Raw genomic sequence first — 17,842 nt, 5'->3', positions numbered from 1 at the left:
TTATTATATTTATATTTTTTCCTAGTAAAAAAATAAACTCAGATGATTTTTTCTCAAAATGAATCAATTTAGGTAATATTGTTACACTGGATATTTTTCAAGTCTGGCAGTCGATGTCGTCTTACAAAATGTTAAAATGACATGTCTACGTATGAAAAAGGAATTAAGATTCTATGGAATATGCACTTTTCGCGCCCTACTTCTTGACATTTGTGACAGCTGACATTTTGTTGATCGATTATTTGAATGCTCCATCACAAGCAATATTAGTAGTCATAACAATATAATAATATCGTAATGCAGATATGGGAATCACTGGCCTACTGCCCTTTCTTGAGAAAGCCTCAAAGAAATGTAATATTTCAGATTTCTCTGGCTGTGCAGTTGCCATCGATACGTATTGTTGGCTTCACAAGGGAGCTTTTTCTTGCGCGGATAAACTTGTGCGAGGAGAACAAACCGATGCGTGAGTTTCAACAATATAATTTATATATGAAGTACATAGTTTCATATATTTCATTACCTATAATTCATTCTTAATTGTAACGGTATATTTTAGATTATGACTCAAAGCTTTTATAGCTTTTCTTAAACTTTCATATTAGTTACTATGATATAAGCACGTAAGTATATGAAATAACATTTATACTGAATGAAACAATGCTTGAATTGTTCTATTTTTATTGTGTCAACGATGTTCCTGTGATGACACCCCTCCCATTCTTATGTGCTATAGCAAATATTTAAAAAAAATCACATGTTTAACCTACGAGATTGAATTACTCGCAATAATAATAGAGAGAGAAATGCGAGTATTTTGTATTATAACTAACATAGTAGCGATTATAGAATATTTAAAATATGGTTGAATGGGTAATTTTAGAAACTAATGTCCTCTTCTTTAAATGGCAGCCTGTCATTGACGTCTTGCTTTGGTTGCTTATTTATCTATTATCATTTACGATTCAACGTGATTGTTCATTTAAGAAATGATGATTCATAAAGTTAAAATTGTGAAGTTCTTCCTGGGACTACTTCAACACAACTTAAAATTACAGTTCTCATTCATAATGCTACGCTATTCTTCCGAAAAGGTGTGGAGACATGACGGGTGGTGGAGAGAAGCATGTAATTATTGTAATTCGTAACACTAATACAAAGCATTTTTGCTCAATCCTAGCAAATTAATAAGACGTTTGCTACAGATGAATTTGCAATGATCGATCCTGTTTTAAAACGGTAGATTTAAAACAAATATATATATGGTATTCACAAAGATGTTTATAGATATATATTAATTGGTAATAAATATTAGTTCACTTACCCTTTTTTTACCTAAATCAAGGTGTCAATATGTAATTTCTAGAAATAACATAATTTTGAAAATCTCAGAAATATAGATAATTTCTAGAAAACGTTGGACTGAGTTTCTATAATAGAGCTTCTGACATTCTTAAAACCTTATATATATTTAATATTGAATAAAAAACAAAAAAATAATTTCTGGTTCGTCTGTAAGTATTTGTTAACAATTTTTCATTGGGTCTCAAAATTAATTTGAAGCATAGGGCAAGTGTTTTAAACCGCCACTCTGTGCCTAGACAGTTTCCTCAAAATCGCGCTGTTATAAAAGATATTCCATTACATAAATTGTTAATTAATATTTACAGGCACATCAGGTACTGCTTGAAATATGTGAACATGCTACTGTCGCACTCCATTAAACCCATCCTGGTGTTTGATGGCCGACATTTGCCGGCCAAAGCAATGACAGAAGCCAAGAGAAGAGAGTGAGTATCTTTAATTTCTTCACAATTATAAGTTTTGGCGCTCTTAGTGTGAATCCCCACTGAGTGGAGATTTTATAAAAAGTATTTTTATGGGGAATGGCTGTTGGCTAGCTGTCCAACCATTTCAAGTTAATTAGTTGTAAATGAGCTGCAGATATTTATTATTTCACCGTATATTGTAAAATTACCGGTGATGAAGGGTTCCTGTTGAAGATAGACAGGCTGTTATAGCAGATAACTGAAAATGGATTCTAGGACAGGCATATTTACAGGACTTGAATTTGAATTTTGTTCATCTTCAGTATTTTACTGAACAACAAATATTATATTTTAACTTTTTATAATAGATATTTTACAAATAAAGACAACAGGCACTAAAATAGATATTAAATAAAAGTAATGCCCACCCTTGATACAAACTTGGGCTAGAAAATTCCACTGTCACAATGTTAAGCATTTTGAGCACGAGATCACATGGCATTGAATCCTGCGCACTTAAATTATTGTATATATTTACAAAAATTACATCGTTTTAAGCAGGTTATACTAAAATACCTACAGCCTCAGGTCATGTGATAGTATGACACTGGTTTTGATATTGTGTGTTTGTGTTTATTACAATACAGTATTACCTCGTTTTTACGTGCCCGGAATTCATGTTTTCCCGGCAATTGCGTGTAATTTTTTCAGTCCCGATGTATTTCAGTACATTTAATACCCGCATTTACGTTTTTATTTCCCGCAATTTACGTCGGAAATATTCAAAATATGCGAGTTACGCGCGCTTGACAATGATTGGGTCGTGACATTCGAACGGCGTAAGGTGTTTGAAGGGAAAACTCCGTGTCTTTAGTCATTTAACACCAGCAGACTTTTCTGCTGAAGAACTGTCTGATGAAGAAGAGGTTGATATTCCAACAAAAGAAGAAGCAATGAGGTTCATCGAGGGTTTAAAAACCTACTTTACAAGCTTTGCTGATATTCAAGATGACACTTTTAAATGTTTATATAGTCTTGAAAGAGAATTACATAACAAAAAAACAAAAATGCAACAAACTAATATACGAGGGTGGGTCAATAAGTCCTTAGAAAAGCCGACAGGTGGCGCGACTAGTACTGTAAGCGGTTTGTTTTCATGCAGCGGCACTACCGATTCAGTATGCTGCGAAGTTTCAATCAGATTGGTCGGGTTGTTGTTTTTTATTTTCGTACATTTAAAAAAAAAATTTGCTTGTTTACAAAAATGGAGAAAAATGAGTTTAGAGCTGTTATTAAACATTTTAATATAAAAGGGTTAACAGCAAAGGAAATAAAAAATGAGTTGGATTTAGTTCACGGCATATCTGCTCCTTCACTTGCAACTATTTATAACTGGTTAAATGAATTTAAACGTGGTCGTACATCAACAAAGGATGAACCACGCTCAGGACGTCCTGTAGAGGTGACTACACCAGAAATGATCAATAAAATCCACGATATGGTGTTAAGTGACCGAAGATTAAAGTTGAGTGAGATAATTGAGGTTACAGGGATCTCAAAAGGTAGCGTCATATCTATTTTACATGACAAATTGGGCATGAAAAAAGTTTCTGCAAGATGGGTGCCGCGTTTGCTCACAGTCGACAATAAACGCAATAGGGTGGTGGCCTCTAAAGCCCTGTTGTCGCTCATGCAACGCAATCCGGATGAATTTTTTCGTTGCTTTGTGACTGTAGATGAAACATAGATACACCACTATACTCCCGAGACGAAAGAACAGTCAAAGCAGTGGATTGCGAAAGGCGAACCATGTCCAAAGAAGGCGAAAACCGTAAAATCAGCTGGTAAGGTTATGGCTACTGTATTTTGGGATGCACGTGGAATTATTTTCGTTGACTATTTGGAAAAAGGAAAAACAATAACAGGGGATTATTATGCATCTTTATTGGACCAGCTAAAAAACGAAATTGAAGAAAAACGGCCTCATTTAAACAGGAAAAAAATCCTCTTTCATCAGGACAATGCCCGTGTTCACACATGTTTACGACCAATGGCTAAAATTGAAGAATTGAAGTTCGAATTGGTCGACCACCCACCGTATTCGCCAGATTTAGCCCCCAGTGACTTTTTCCTTTTCCCAAACTTAAAAAAATGGCTAAGTGGACAACGTTTTTTTTCAAATGAAGAAGTCATCGATCGGACAAATGCTTATTTTGAGGACCTTCCGAAAACTTATTTTTCTGACGGTTTAAAAAAAATTGAGAAACGTCTAACCAAGTGTATTGAGCTCCAAGGAGATTATGTTGAGAAATAAAAAAAAATACAAAAATAAAAACTGTTTTAATGCTTTTTTCTAAGGAATTATTGACCCACCCTCGTACCTACTTACATGATTTTTTTAATAAAAATTTCAATAAAAATTTAAATTGAATGTTGTTTTTTTAGAAACATAAAATTTAAATGTTTTTTTTTTCAATACCCTCCTTTTACATTTTCCCTCCCCTTCAGTCCCTTAAAAAACGTAAAATAGGTATTATACTCACTCTATGTGTGTAATTGTATGTGGTATGTGTTGTATGCGTGAAATGTTCGAAATTTCTTGCAGACTTTTTTTGATTGATTAGTGCCATAGCTGGTTACTTATTAGTGCCATGTACATCTCAGTCTGGTTAGGCAAGTGGATAATCAATTTATTATATATACCTACAGACAGATGTCATTGGCAAATTATATTATTTTTGTAGAATATAAAATAATGAACTTTATTTAAATACTTTTTTTTTAGAAGGTAGGCTTTAAATAATAGCCTAGTATGGCATATTAGCCACTGAAAACTACTTACATAGATTGAATGAATGCACATAGTATTAATATTTATAAAATATTACAAAATTCATATAAATTACAGGTCCAGAAATACAGCCAAAAAAAGAGCTGCAGAACTCATGAGATTGGGAAAGGTAATTATTTTAGACTCAAAATAAAATTATACGGCAATAATCCATAGTAAGGAAAATTGCTATTTACCATTTTTCGCTTCTAAATAGAGCGTATTTGCCTCCACAGAGAAAAGAATGAGTATAGTATATTATTATTAATTATTAGTTTTTTTCACTCTTCTTTCATTGTAGAAAGAAGTGGTTCTAAAGAAATAACTAACACTCAATATTTTTAGTTATTTTAAAATTTAATCTTTACGTTATATACATAATATTTTTACAATTTTTCTCCAAAAACAGTTTCGTCTTTATGATATCTTCAATAAATACCAATTTGCTTGGTTATTCGCTCAATCTATTTGATAATTATTCTGGATCACGCATATCGATAGGTTGGTCAGATGTGTTGTATTTACAGGACATGTCATTACATTCATCAGGACATAATTGGTAACAAAGAAGTTATTATGAGTATATTATGTGTATATCTTACCTTATAGATGGATGAAGCAAGAGGCTATATGCGCCGCTGTGTGGACATCACCCACGAAATGGCTTTGGAATTAATAAAACAATGCAGAGCAATGAATGTAGATTGCATTGTTGCACCTTACGAAGCCGACGCACAAATGGCCTATCTCAACAAGATAGATGTAGCGCAAGTGGTTATTACAGAAGATTCTGATTTAATACTATTCGGATGCAAAAAGGTACACTACACAACAGTGGCGAAGGGTGGAGGTAGGCTGTTAAGATCCGCCATAAATAGTGCACATTAAACTTTTTCAGACATTCATATTTGTTGTCATTGAAATAAGACTACAATTTACAGAAAGTGTTGGTTAGTTATTAAAATTCAATTAAACCCTGAGAAACCAAGCCATAATAGATAATAGTCAAAAAATACATGTCTATCTATAAAATATCTAAAATTATGCAATTAAAATCATACATAACTTTGAATATTTTATAGATAGAATAATATTTTTTATTTATTGTAGTTGGGTTTAGGCAGGGCTTAATGAAATAAAAAAATGAACCAACAATATGTGTAATATGTATTTTTAATCCAACGAAAACAAATAACTATGAATGAAAAAGTGTGCACAATGTTGTCGTATCGCCCAAATTAGACTAAAACTATTATGGTTTCGTTTAGGCAGGGGTTAATTGATTTTTAAAAACTAACTAACACCATCTGTAAATTGTAGTCTTAGTTCAATAAAAACAAATATATATGACCAACAAAGTTTTGTGTGCACTATTTATAGCGAATCTTAACAGCCTACCTCCACCCTTCGCCACTGCTACACAATATTATAAGTAATTGTTTTTCTCGAGATTCCTTATGAATTTGTAGAATTTTTTTTTCTCGAAAATTTGAGATTGGTGTATTGATTTCTTGAGAAACTATCTATATTTTTTAACTCTTCTGGCCCAAATTTTTTAAAGGTTTTTTTTGGTACTGTTCGGTTATACCGGAGGCAGCGGAAAACGCATTTTGAAAATAGTCGATAAACTGGATTATTTGTTAGTTTGGGTTAGTTTAGGTTCGGTTAGGTTGGGTTAGGTTAGGTTAGGTTAGGTTAGGTTAGGTTTGGTTAGGTTAACCTAACAAATAATCCAGTTTATCGGCTATTTTCAAAATGCGTTTTCCGCTGCCTCCGGTATAACCGAACAGTACCTTTTTTTTTCTCGCTTTTCTGACCGAAAGCTTTTTCATTGAATTTTATAAATTCGGTTCCGGTTGGCAGCTGTTTTTTCCGTTTCAACTTTTCTTTATTATTTTTGGCTAGCAATAATTTCTCGAAATGCGAATTATCAGGATTTATCAATATTCAGACTATCTTCACCCCCAATCAGTCCGTAAATCGAGGCTATATGGTACGTGAATGTCACTCATGTCAAACTGAAATTATCTTCAGTGATTTTTATTGAGAAATAACTGTCACAAGTTTGGTTTTTTTTAAGCTTACTTCCAGACCCATTTAGTATGCCGCTAAAAAGAACTGACAGCTTTCAACATTGTGTAAAATTGTACTGTACTTTTTTTTTCGATGCAGATCTTCTATAAGATGGATTTGAATGGTCACGGCGTCTTGGTGGAGAGCTCGAAACTTCCTCTCGTTATGAAATGTCCACTGGAGCGATTCGATTTCAACAAATTTCGTCAGATGTGCATCATGTCGGGTTGCGACTATCTCGCTTCGCTTCCTGGGATCGGATTGGTGAAGGCGAGACAATTTATAAATGCCACGCAGGATCCAAAAATTGGCAATGTAAGTTTTATTGTTATAATTTATTCGTAATTTCGCAAATACAGAATCAAATCAATCACTTTATGTTAATTTTCATGAACTAATATATGGCCATGGCCAGGTTATGAATAAGCCATGCAAATATGGAAGTTGAATATAGTTAATACAATTTATTTAATTTTGTGAATGTGTCGACGTAATACGTAATTTTTGGTAAACACAAAATGTTTGTTCTCAGTTCAAGTAATCAGAAACCCATATAAAAAACCAGAAACCATCACTGAACCCAAGGGTGCTGCAGAACTCCATTTCAGAAACGCTGATATAGAGAAATTTTGTTATGAATGATATTTTTTTCAATTTTCCTATTATATTTCTATATAATGTATTTTACTATTTAACAACATACTTACATGGAATCTCGTTTCAGGCCTTGAAAAAAGTTCCTTCATTCTTCAATAAAAACTCGATGACAGTTAGCGAAGAATACTGTGACGGTTTTGTGAAAGCCGAGGCTACATTCAAACACCAACTCGTATACGATCCTCTCAAGAGAGAGCTGCTTCCTCTCATGTCGTTAGAAGATGAAGGTTGGAACAATTAATTTTAAATGCTCCATCAATCTATTTGTTAAGTACTATGAAAATATATACATTCATTAATCTCCTATTTTAATAAGAGACCATAAAACAATTTAATAAAGGGGGGTTTAATCAGCGTAGGTCAAAATGGAGTAAAATGATGTTAACGCGCGTGTTTGAACATATACCGTTTAAAAAAAAAAAATTCGGTTAGGTACATGTTCAAACACGCGCGTTAACATCATTTTACTCCCTACCTCAATTATAGTTTTTTAAATTTATGGCTACGGCCGTATGTTGTAGCTTAACTACTGGGGAATGCCAAAAGAAATGGCGTATTTCAAAAAAACACTACCTTATCCTTAGGTCAATAATTATTATAAAGCAATCATTATTCGTAGGATGTTAATCATACTTGAATGGTCAAAGACATAGCTTATAATTAGTATCTTTGGAATTATCTTCAAATGTGTTATGTTTTGAATAATAAAATGCCTAACTCTTGTCAAATTTGGGATCACAGAGATTATCAATATAATTTTGTATCGTAAATATTTCACTATAATAATGTCGACATAAATTATACCAATGGTTTTATAAATGCGTTTAAAAATTAATAAATGTAAAAAATCTTAACACCACTGCACATGCATGTACTGAAATATGACTATATTCTAAAATATTAGTGCGAGAGATTTAAAGGAATACTATTTTATGTAATAATAATACTTTATGCAATCATCAAATGTTTAAAATAAATATAAAGGATAATAAGGCTTCAAAATTATATAAATAGATTATCTACAACGTTTAAGGAATGTCCAGGATCATGCTTTGAAAATGCAATAAAAGCTCCATTTTGACCTACGCTGAGCATGTCCGCCCTTAAGTAATTATATTATTAAAGCTATGTTTGAAAATGTTCATTATTTTTGTTTTGTTCATTCGGCTTTTTTTTTTAAATTTCAATACATTTATTTTGTATAATAATTATAAAGCTTTCACTTAATATTGGATTGTCTAATAATGGTCGGGTCACAACATTTTTTTCTAAATGTGTAAATTAATAAATAAATAAACTTGTTGGGAAAAAAATTATTTCAGGTACTGACCCTAAAGATTGCACAAATGCCGGAGCAGTTTTAGACCCAGAAATCGCATTTCAATTAGCATTAGGAAATTTGGATCCCTTTTCACTCAAAAAAATGGATAATTGGCATCCAGACAATCATCAAATAAAGGTAACATAATAATATTATGCACAGTGGATCTCCATTTTACTTGCCTGGATTTCAGGTTTTTTGTGCCTAGTTTCTGCTGTTACGCTTCATTTTAGTACATTTAATTCCCAGTTTTACGTTTTATTTTCTGCAATTTATGTATGATATATTCAAAATTCCATTATCTTTGAACACATTCAATTCAATGCATGACAGTGGCAGTCATTACAATGAATTCCAGACGTACATATTGATGTTTGAGACTGGTTGGGCCAATTATGGTGGCCTTCATTCCTTTTTCCCTAACTCCCAAAAATCCCAGTTATTGTCGCAAGACCAGGCGACCAGCAGTTACGGGTCATGAGTCGACCGTGATTGTGAGTTACATTAAGTTACTTCAAGACAGCGGATGCGCATAGGCTTGTTAAAGCTATGACTCTATCGCGCCATGATCTGATACGATACGACTGAAGCCGCGTTAACCACAGAGTGACTCATCTAAAACTTAACTGTTCGACCTTCGTTGCGCTAAATCTAATATGGTTTGAGCGAACGTCGCGTCTATCATCCATCTCGAACTTGTCATCATCATTTATCCCAAAACACAAGTGAAACCGTGAGAGTGACATTCCAAACCGTTTACCAGTGTGTGAGTGCGTGAACACCGAACTAGCTCCGGCATGCCAGCCCTCTCAACATCAAATGTTAGTGCCTGGATTGAATCACTGCTTAACCCCCCCCCCCCTAGATCCGTAATCCACAAGCATCTTCAAATTACAGTCAACTGTGAAAAGCGCAACCAGACTGGATTTTTTAACACAATAAAAAAATTGGTAATAAGTATATTATATGTTTTATAAATTTGCATTCTCATTTCTCATTTTGTAGCCATCCGGTGGTAGAACAAATGGATGGAAACAGTGCAGTATCGCACCTCATAAAAGTATGTGGAGCGAAAATTATTTGGAGCATCTAAAAAGTTCTGATATGAAGAGGAAGTCTGTTCAGAAATGTGTGAGTGCTTTTTCTATGCCCACGACTAGACCTCTCGTTTCAAAGATGGTGATGCCACGAACAGAAGAGAAGAAGGATGAAGGGTAAATTATATTGATTTAGATACCTCAAATATTGTGTGTAAAATATAAGCCAACTAAAATAATTAACAGTTATTTTTAATTTTTTTTTTTAATTTCTTAGACTCAATACTGAGAGGTGTTACCAGATAACGAAATATCTTATTAAATAGAGTAATTTAGTAATCGTATACGTAAACATAATTAGAATAGGTATCTGTGCAAAAAATATCCAGAATGTATGAGACACGGCCTTGTAAAAATCTTGCCGCTTGCAAGAGATAATCCAAATAAACTAAAACATGATACTTGCATATAATTTTTTACTCCTGTGTTTATTGTTATTTTTCCTATTTGTTATAATCATTTACTTTTAACCGACAGGTAGTCTTCGCCACTACAATAGATAGTTGAGAGTACAAAAGTAGGTTATGAAATAGTTAGTATAGGTCGATGGTTTTCAAACTTGTTCGTTGTACAGCACTCTTCCATGGCACCCTATTTTTTTTTTATTCTCAGCAGCCAATTGAATATTGTGCCTTTATAATCAGATTCGACCGTTTTTTTTTAATATTATTAGTACCTACATATGTACTACTTTCATAATTATTATGTTACACCAGAGACCAGTTACATATTATAATTTCAATTATTTTGTACTATTCCCAACATATTGTAATAATAATTATGTATTAAAATAATGTAGAAGACAATAACTTATGAAACAATTGATGTACGGCCTGATAGGAGAGAGGGTTCAAAAGAAATTTTTGAGATTCTGTTACTTGAGGCTGTATGGCAGTGGCGAAGGGTGGAGGTAGGCTGTTAAGATCCGCCATAAACAGTGCACATTAAACTTTTTCAGACATACATATTTGTTTTCATTGAAATAAGACTACAATTTACAGATAGTGTTGGTTAGTTTTTAAAATTCAATTAAACCCTGAGAAACCAAGCCATAATAGGTAATAGTCAAAAAATACATGTCTATCCATAAAATATCTAAAATTATGCAATGAAATCATACATAACTTTGAATATTTTATAAATAGAATAATATTTTTTATTTATTATAGTTTGGTTTAGTCAGGGCTTAATGAATTAAAAAAATAAACCAATAATATGTGTAATATGTGTTTTTAATCCAACGAAAACAAATAACTATGAATGAAAAAGTGTGCACAATTTTGTCGTATTGCCCAAATTAGACCAAAACTCTCATGGTTTCGTTTAGGCATGGTTTAATTGATTTTTAAAAACTATCTAACACCATCTGTAAATTGTAGTCTTAGTTCAATAAAAAAAAATACATATGACTAAAAAAGTTTAGTGTGCACTATTTATAGCGAATCTTAACAGCCTACCTCCACCCTTCGCCACTGCTGTATGGATACCATCCTAGGCTTTATCTGACTTATTTTATTTTAGGTATGCTTTCATTCTGCAGTCTTAAAGTCGGAAGAGATCTATATTTGGCTTTGTAATTTTTCTAACTGACTTATACGTATTGATTTGTTTATCCCTGATAACTATCTTAGAAATCGGGAAGATCAATTGCTTGTTTTTCCAAAGAATTAATCTGCTATTGGTAATGCCAATTGGGCGGGCAATAACTGTGTTCAACCGATCACTTTGGCTATTAAAGTATTCCACATACTAAAGGATGAGTTTAGGTGGACAATTCTTAAAATAGGGCCTACTTAGCTCATTTCGCGTACTTCTATGTAGGTACATTATAATTTTTGTATTTACTCTTTTTACTATTTTTCTAATACTGTTTCTATTTTTTTTTTCACGTCATGTTGTGAACGTGTTGAATTTGAATGAATTGATCTGTGTCAAACGAAGATGTATAACTAAATGATCGTGTAATTATGTTGTTCTAGGTTGACCATAGATGATCTTAGTTCTATGTATTGCCAACAACCACCGAATAAAAAGAAAAAAATTCTCATCGTTGAAGAAACTCAGGATTTCAATTCAACGGAAATTTTCGAAACGAAAAATCCATTTGCTTTAAATAATTCTTCCAAGAAAGGTTTACAAGAAATCTCCAATGAAACCGAAAGTGATATCAAGAGAGTATCGTCTACGTCCAATGACGGATATTGTGGATCTGATTCAAACACATCTCCTATTTTAGAAAATAAAAATAGAAATTATCATAAATTAATGAAGCACAATTCTTTTTCTAAATTTAATAAACTTAGCAAATTTCAACGAACTGTGTTAGATCAAAATAATCCTGTCCAAAGCAGGTTTTTTGGATCTGATATTGAAATAAAATGTGACACCGATGAATTAGAAAGAGATTATTTACCGATCAAAGATGAAAGCGGTCTGAATGTATCTGGAATAGCCGGCTTGAAAATGTTGGACGATTCAGATGATGCTATCAAACCTGATGTTGAAAGTGACAGCATTACAGACGTTTTAGTTGATGAAACAAATAGTCTGGACAAAAGACTGTCATCTTCTAGCAGCTTCTTAACAGCAGGAGAGTGTAGTGATCCAACATTGTCCGGCGATAGTATTAATTACAAGAATCCATTTAGGAAAACCATGTCGGAAACAATAAGCTATTCTGATAGTTTTCACAATGAAAACACCTACCCGTTGGAGGATATAGTAACACCGGTTGCTTCTCAGGTAAAAACATAAAATATGTTACTGTTCAATAGACGATGTACAAAAAAACTATAATACCAAATGGAGCCAAAATATATCGTCACTGTTCTGGCAGAAGACACTAATTCGAAAAAATTACATATTGAGTTAGTTATACCAAAATGTTCCTTATTTCAAACTTTACCGTCTGGAAACCTTCTTAATAAATAAACAGTCTTTATTTTAAAGTCATCCTTTTTACGATTACTTAATAAACTCACATGATAGACCATTTCAAACATGTTAAGAACTTCAAAGGAAAATTACTCAAAACTAGTATTCTCCAGTTAGTGTGTTCTGCCAGAACAGAGACGATATGTAAAGAAGCTTAAATACCAACTACAGTAAAACCCCGTTATATCGAAATCGACAGGACTGAAAATTTAATCGGATTACAAAATACAAAATGTATGGCAAAAATACAGTAAAACTTCGAGTACGGTAAAGTACGGAGAATTTCCAATTAACTGTGTTTATATTAACGGGGTTTGAATGTAATTGGCTAATGCTTAAATTAGTTGAATGTCATTTAACATTGTGAGTTCATTTTATAGTAAAATTTACACCATACAATTATGTCAAAAACTCAAACAGTCAATTTCATAAATTATTATTAAATGTGCGGCTGTTGTCAAGGTAAACCCTGAAACTTGCATTTGTTTATATCATATTGTTGTTGGGAAACGTGAAATTACATTTTCCGCTTATTCCTAAGCCTATTCTAACTTATCATTTAACATCAAAAAGAGCTAATTGTGATAAATATATCACAGTTATCGCTTTATGTACTCTGGCGGTTAATTATGTAAAAAAGTTAACCGTCTGAACTGTCTAAAGGTGATATCTTTTAACAGCCCCTCGCTTGGCCGTGCTAACTTTGAGAACGAGACGGAGTATGTCAATTTTACATAATTGTTGAGAATTGAGACGCAAGATCCGACTGTTTTGCTGCAATCGCAATGACATGACTAATAAAATTGTAGGTTATGTTGATATGTCTTGACGTATCAATACAAAATTCTTGTGTTCGGCTCATTACCGACTAGATGGCGCTGATTCGACATTATCCGCTTGTGTTCGGTCTTATCCGCTTGCGTTCGGCAGTACGAACATTTCCGAATTTGACCGACATATCTACCAACCTAAATTTTCGCCATATTACGAATTAGAGGTAGCCGTTGCTAATCGTTTCCTTCTGTGCTAATTTGGAAGAATGAAAATAAAGGAAACATGCTAAAGTATGTCATGTTAAAACTTGCCCACTAGTATGACGTTCGGGTTTCTATACTGGCAAACCCGAACCGTCTATGGTACAAAGATGGCGGCTGAGCGAAGAAAAGTGTTGTTTTTTGATTGGCGAATCGCGAAGATGGATTATTAAAAAGTATCAAGAGGAGAGGGCTCTTGTCTTACGTAGATTGCAGTTTTTATATGTGACAAGTGATAACTGTTACGAATAGACCTGCAAGTGGGATATGTAAAAATATTTTTTTTTATTCTGTCGGTTGATCGCGTTACACATAAAATTACTGTTTACTGAACCGCAAAAAAAGTTTAACTCAGGATTCAATATAAATTTTCTATGAAAAGAATCATGCATTCTTAAATATTATTTAACCTTTTTGTTCAGTATTCAATGAATTGTTTTTTTTATATAATTGTTTATCTACGTAATTGTAATTGTAGTTATAAGCATATATAGCATGAGCATTTTGTATGATACATGCACTTATATTATATGATAAATAATATGCTAATAATAATATAAAATGTTGTTATGTTCGTTGAATCGTGAATTTTGTTTTTATATAATGGTTTTCTAGAAATAGCTGCCACACGTGCCGCCACCGCCATTTTTTAAAATACTGTCAACCTTTGTGTAGACAAAAATGCATTATTTGCATGTTTGGTCAGAGTTCAAACTTGCAGTGAATCTAAAAGTGTGGGACTTTGCTTGTTTATTATTTATTAGACTTATATGATACACTTTCCCTCATATTTATGGCTTTTAAAAAAAAATATATAATGTGTTAAATATTTGCGTAAATTCAGAATGAAAACATGCAGATTTCGATTACTAAATTGATAATAATTATTGATGAATATTATGCAGAATATATTGATATGTATATTTAATTAAAAAATATATTAATAAAATTATCATGGAAGTGGCGTATTTTTTTTTGCTTTTAAGCGTTGCTTTTATCAGTGATGATTCTATTGAAAATTTTAATCGAAAATACCTATTGGTCAAGAAGTTGTGTTGATTTTATGAGAGTATTGTATTATATTTTTGCTCAAATCATTAAAAATTGTCTGTTCCGTGCTAAATTCCATTGTTATTAACCCCCGATTAGAAAGTGTTATCAATATACATAGTATACATGTAATATGTAATTGTTTTATTAATATTATTACTACATACAACACATTTCCCTGTACTGGAACCAAAAGAATTACATTGTAATATATATGTAGCCATGATATCTACTGCCAAAATAATATTGTTCCATGGCCATCAATTCAATCACACTGCAAACATTCCAGAAATCCCGTCAAGTGCTGTAATATTGAAAGGTCTTAATGCTCCCTCTGGGTATATTCCAAGTTTTTAGATAATAACTGTGTTATCATATTATGATGGTGGTTACATAAATAGATAATATTCTGTGCTTAAACTCCCAGCATTCACCAAGTCATTAATTATTATAACATTAGAAGTTTATGTCATTAAGTAAATTTTGTATAATTTATCACTAATATATTATTAATCATGTCTATGTAAAATAATATTTATAATTTTCAGGAATCCTTTATGAGTGATAAAGAAGTAGATTGCCCTTCTGAAGGGAATATGGCGCCGTCAATGCGACCGTCCAGCCAGCCTTTAGCTGGCAATAAAACGAAACAAAACAAGTCTTGTCGAAGACTGGGGCTGCATAAGAAAACAGCCCCATCAAAGTTATCTGGAAATCAGCAATCATTATTAACCACTTTTGGATTCCACAAAAAGTCAGTTTCTACATACTTACTATCATAATTATTGTAATTGATAATTTATTATTTTATTTTTATTCAACCATGTCCGATCCCAATAAGATCATAATATGGGCCTACACAGAGTGGAGCTTTTGTATGAACAGATTTTCGTTTTTACGAGAAATGGATGCCAGCCACTTGCTCAACCTATTAGGTCCATACTCTGACTCATACACATATTCTGACTCATACAAATTGAAAAACAATATGTGTACTTACCAGACCCAGGATTCGAACCTAAGACCCACGACGCTATAGGCCGTCGCGTAAGCCGCGCGGCCATCGTGGACTATCGATTGATATTGAATTATGAATTGATAATTTAGGAAATGTTAAATCAAAGAATTTCTTTTATGAAGTGTAGATAACTATATAACAATGTGTCTTAATTTTTATAAACCGTATTTAGTTTTCACTTAGTATTCACCACATAAAAAAAAATATTTTACGATACGTGTTTCGTTCAGATGCTTTATCAAGTATGAATGAGTACATACCAAGATAATGTTTGAGTTTATGTAACATTATAATTATTGCCAATACTATACTACCCCGACCACATAATTTTGACAATAATTATGATCAGTGTTCATTAGTGCCCAGAATTCACGTTTATGTTATATAGCTTCTGCAGTCTCGTTTCATATTAGTACATTTAATTCCAAGTTTTACATTTTTTTCCCCGTAATTTACATCTGAAATTTTCAAAATTAAATTAAAATTACAAATTCAATTCAATGCTTGACAATCATTAAAATGATTTTCAGACAGATGTGTGTGTTCTATTGATAGATTTCATGACCACAGTACTGAGGCCATGGTTACTCAACGTAAATGTTTAAGTTTGACATTTTGTATTGTTTTTTTGCTCGTTTGCTCCCGTTCTAAGTAATGTCTAAGTAAAAAGAAAACATTATCACTTCAAAAGAAAAGGGACATTCTCGAAAACGTGAAAGAACACATTGACATAATTTGCCCCAAACTAATTTATATGACTTTTTAATAAAAAATAAATAGAGCTCACCCACATAGTGAGGTAAACATATTTTTAAATAATTTGTATTGTGTGGTGAATATGAATTCATAATACATAATATCATAAATTATTATCACCACCAACTTAACACCAAATTTTTATGAAAGGGCAGTTATTGTTGGCGAATCGAAATTTTTGATTTAAATATTATGTGCATTGAAATCGATTAACAATAAAATCATTGGTACATTGCGACTTCTATATTATGTCCAATACATTATTACAACAACTAAAAAATCCTCCTTATCTCTCACGTATATTTTTATGTCCCACCGTCTTATCTGTCTGCCATAAATCCAATTTCCATTTCACATACATGTCTGTGCGCAATACTTTACTAAATACTTTGTTGCATGACATGCCTGTTGTAACTATGAATCTGAATCGAGGATTTACAATCTTTTTATTCTTTATTTCAGATCACAACTTAAACACTAGTGCGGCGAAATGTTCCTGTATTATTTAATATTTTCTACATCACTATCGTAAGGAGAGTGACAGGCCCGTTCCTATCGAAAGTGCCCACTTTCCAATTTGGTACCTCAAGCATACGGCAGTTATTGGTAGCTCCAATATATTTTCTTTACAAACAAATATTTCGAAAGTTCAAATTTTACAATATTTTTAGTACCCAAACATTTTTTTTGCGACATGTATATTTACTGTCAAAAAATTTAGGTTGCTAGATTTCATAATAAGACTAATTTATACTATAACATAATAGTTTAGATCTGAAATAACAATATGTGAACTACTATACATTACCTTTTTACATATTATAGGTACTTACTTTATGAATCTTGGTAAGCTACTATTAATAGATTAATTATTTTAGTACAATTCGACGCAATGCTCACTGACATTCGACTCGACACCTACTTAGTCATAAATCAGAACTGCCAATGTTACATTCACTTACACACAGTTGCGACTAGATGTATTGCCAAAATCTGTCAAAACGGATTGACATTTTTATTTTTAATCCGACAAAGAAACAGTGATTTTGTATTGGCGTTTAAGAAAATAAGATATAGACAGAAATATAAGGTACATTGAGAAGTACACCAATGCACAATGTTTCAATTATTGGATGGATATGTCTTAATCTGAAATGTCATTTCTTTTTGAACGCGTCCGTTGTCATTTTCGCACTTTTGTGATCTGGCACTGACAGACCACTGCAGCCACGTGACCATCGTTTGCACTGGCTTAAAAAGTGACTGGTGTGTTATAAATTGAATGATTTATATGCGTAGTAGT

The 17,842-nt window shown here is 32.5% G+C and overlaps 1 protein-coding gene across 2 annotated transcripts; it reads left to right on the top strand.

The window, feature by feature from the left end:
- The first annotated feature begins 205 nt into the window (after positions 1 to 205).
- Positions 206 to 17,144, top strand: tos (Exonuclease tos). 2 transcript variants are annotated; one of them, XM_085959693.1, is made up of 11 exons: positions 206 to 466; positions 1,671 to 1,790; positions 4,678 to 4,729; positions 5,209 to 5,418; positions 6,772 to 6,987; positions 7,397 to 7,556; positions 8,652 to 8,788; positions 9,656 to 9,864; positions 11,727 to 12,489; positions 15,314 to 15,519; positions 17,002 to 17,144. In XM_085959693.1, the coding sequence occupies exons 1-11, from the start codon at positions 306 to 308 to the stop codon at positions 17,018 to 17,020; spliced, it is 2,253 nt and encodes a 750-aa protein (XP_085815819.1). In that variant the 5' UTR covers positions 206 to 305; the 3' UTR covers positions 17,021 to 17,144. The 2 variants fall into 2 exon arrangements, with proteins under 2 accessions (XP_085815819.1, XP_085815820.1); XM_085959694.1 differs by lacking the exon at positions 1,671 to 1,790.
- Positions 17,145 to 17,842: the final 698 nt, after the last annotated feature.

This window comes from Rhyacophila brunnea, unplaced genomic scaffold, assembly GCF_057557595.1.
Source record: "Rhyacophila brunnea isolate RB1 unplaced genomic scaffold, BYU_Rbru_1.0 scaffold_9, whole genome shotgun sequence".
NCBI lineage: Eukaryota > Metazoa > Arthropoda > Insecta > Trichoptera > Rhyacophilidae > Rhyacophila > Rhyacophila brunnea.
The sequence above is the reverse complement of the archived record's forward strand: the minus strand, read 5'-3'. Positions and strand labels throughout refer to the sequence as shown.